Here is a 2502-nt window from a genome sequence, read left to right as displayed (position 1 = left end):
GCGCTGCCTGCCCCGCCGCGGGGAACCGGCCCACGAGGTGATCACCGGGCCTGTGGGGCTGCGGGGACACCCCGGGGGCTGCTCACACCCCGGGCTGGGACAGGTGGATCTTCCCCCTTTTGCTCGGATCTTGTCAGATCCCACCTGGAGAGCTGTCCGGTTCTAGGGCCCCCGACATGAGGGTGTGGAGCTCCTGGGGAGGGTCCAGGGGAGATGCTGGGAGGGCTGGAGCAGCTCTGGGACAGGCTGGGAGAGTTGGGGTGTTCAGCCTGGAGAAGAAAAGGCTCCAGGGAGACCTTAGAGCAGCTTCCAGTGCCTGAAGGGGCTCCAGGGAAGCTGGGGAGGGGCTTGGGACAAGGGCAGGGAGGGATGGGATGAGGGGGATGGATGAAAACTTGAGGTGAGACATGAGGAGGGAATTGTGGAGTGTGAGGGTGGTGAGAGCCTGGCCCAGGTTGCCCGGGGAGGCTGTGGCTGCCCCATCCCCGGCAGTGTTGAAGGGCAGGTTGGATGGGGCTTGGAGCAGCCTGGGCTGGTGGGAGGTGTCCCTGCCCATGCAGGGGGTTGGATCTGGATGATCTTTAAAGTCCCTTCCAACCCAAACCGTCCCATGATTCCATGATCCCCAGACTCCTCAGCTCCCCACACACCTCTGGGAAATCCCTGCCTGGGCTGAGCCCACTCTGGCAGGACCTTCCCAGTCTCCTCGTGCCCCTTTTTCCTCTCACTGTGGCTGGGAGATGCCCCAGCTGGTTCTCCAAGAGCCACCTGAGCCCTGCTGGGGGCCCTCCCAGTCAGCCCAGTGCCCCGTGGCTCCTGCAGGAGGACGGGTACACGCGGCTGCTGCGGCAGCAGGTGGAGCAGGTGTTCCGGGAGCACCGCCTGGTCGCCGTCTGCCAGTACAACTCCCTGCCCGGGGAGGACGTGGTGCTCATGAGGCATTACCTCCGGAAGCACGGCATTGAGGTCAAGTTCATCCTCAACGAGGTAGGAGTGGAGTTGCCGGGGCTCTTCCTGGGGTTGGGAAAGGTGGAGGAGTGGTGGGGTGACCCAGGGGCTCATTCCAGGGTTGGGAAGGATGGAGGAGCAATGGGATGACCCAGGGATTCATCCTGGGGTTGGGGAAGGTGGAGGAGTGGGGGGGAGACCCAGGGATTTATCCTGGGGTTGGGGAAGGTGGAGGAGTGGGGGGGAGACCCAGGGATTTATCCTGGGGTTGGGGAAGGTGGAGGAGAGGGGGGGTGACCCAGGGACTCATTCCAGGGTTGGGAAGGATGGAGGAGCAATGGGATGCCCCAGGGATTCATTCTGGGGTTGGGGAAGGTGGAGGAGTGGGGGGGTGACCCAGGGATTCATCCTGGGGTTGGGGAAGGTGGAGGAGCAGTGGGATGACCCAGGGGCTCGTTTCAGGGTTGGGAAGGATGGAGGAGCAATGGGATGACCCAGGGATTCATTCTGGGGTTGGGGAAGGTGGAGGAGTGGGGGGGTGACCCAGGGATTCATCCTGGGGTTGGGGAAGGTGGAGGAGCAGTGGGATGACCCAGGGGCTCGTTTCAGGGTTGGGAAGGATGGAGGAGCAGTGGGATGACCCAGAGATTCATCCTGGGGTTGGGAAAGGTGGAGGAGCAGTGGGATGACCCAGGGATTCATCCCCGTGGTGGGGGAAGGTGGAGGAGGAGCAGTGGGATGACTGTGTGGTGCCCACCAGAAGGAAAAGCTGCATTTTGGAGCTGTCTTTCCCCCACCCCAGATCATCAGACCCTTCCTGTCCCAGTCCAAGTACAAGAACCTGCTCCCTCTCTTTGTGGGCCGGAATGTCCTGCTGGTGAGCCAGGACACCAAGGTGAAGGACATGCTGCGGGTGCTGAAGGGAGTGCCCCAGATCAACCTCCTGGGTGAGAACCTTCCCCACGACCCTGCCTGCTCCACCAGGCTCCTCTCACCCATCCCCTCACCCAGGGATCAACCCTCGTGTGGCTGCCGAGCAGGGAAGGGCTTGGGGCACCCTGAGCCCCATCCTCAGCTCCTCTCCTCTCTCCCAGGTGCCTGCATCGACGACACCATCCTGAGCAGGCAGGGGGTGGAGAACTTTGCCAAGCTGCCCTCCCTGGAGGCTGCCCAAGGCCAGACAGCAGGTGCCCTGGCCCTCCTGCCCTCCCAGACCTCCTCCCTGCTCCAGCGTGGCCCCGCGCACCTCACGGCTCTCCTGGACCAGCACATCCTGCAGCTGCAGGCTGGGCAGGCAGGGACCCCCCCTGAAACACCCCCTGCCCAGAGCTCAGGGGCTCACTGACCCTGGGGAGAGGGGGTGGGTGGGTTGGGAGTTGGCTCCTTCAGCAGAGAACTGGGGGTAGGGGGATCAGTTCGGTGCTGGGTGGGCACTGGAGGTGGGACTGAGGGTCCTGGGGCAGCACCACTGATCCCTGGCACTTCCCTTGGGGTTATCCCTGTGGGACTGTGGTCAGAGGTTCTCTGGGATCAACTGGAGGAGGCTGAGCATGG

General features: G+C 63.5%; 1 protein-coding gene across 1 annotated transcript in view; it reads left to right on the top strand.

The window, feature by feature from the left end:
- Positions 1–2293, top strand: part of MRPL10 (mitochondrial ribosomal protein L10) — a 3281-nt gene extending 988 nt beyond the window's left edge. Inside the window, exons 2-4 of the mRNA XM_009993764.1 lie at positions 823–987; positions 1751–1895; positions 2043–2293. Coding sequence (XP_009992066.1) covers positions 823–987; positions 1751–1895; positions 2043–2293 — 561 coding nt within the window. The remainder of the gene's footprint in view (positions 1–822; positions 988–1750; positions 1896–2042) is intronic.
- Positions 2294–2502: the final 209 nt, after the last annotated feature.

The sequence above is a fragment of the Chaetura pelagica genome, unplaced genomic scaffold, assembly GCF_000747805.2.
Source record: "Chaetura pelagica isolate M959 unplaced genomic scaffold, ChaPel_1.0 scaffold1773, whole genome shotgun sequence".
In the NCBI taxonomy this organism is placed as follows: Eukaryota; Metazoa; Chordata; class Aves; order Apodiformes; family Apodidae; genus Chaetura; species Chaetura pelagica.
The sequence above is the reverse complement of the archived record's forward strand: the minus strand, read 5'-3'. Positions and strand labels throughout refer to the sequence as shown.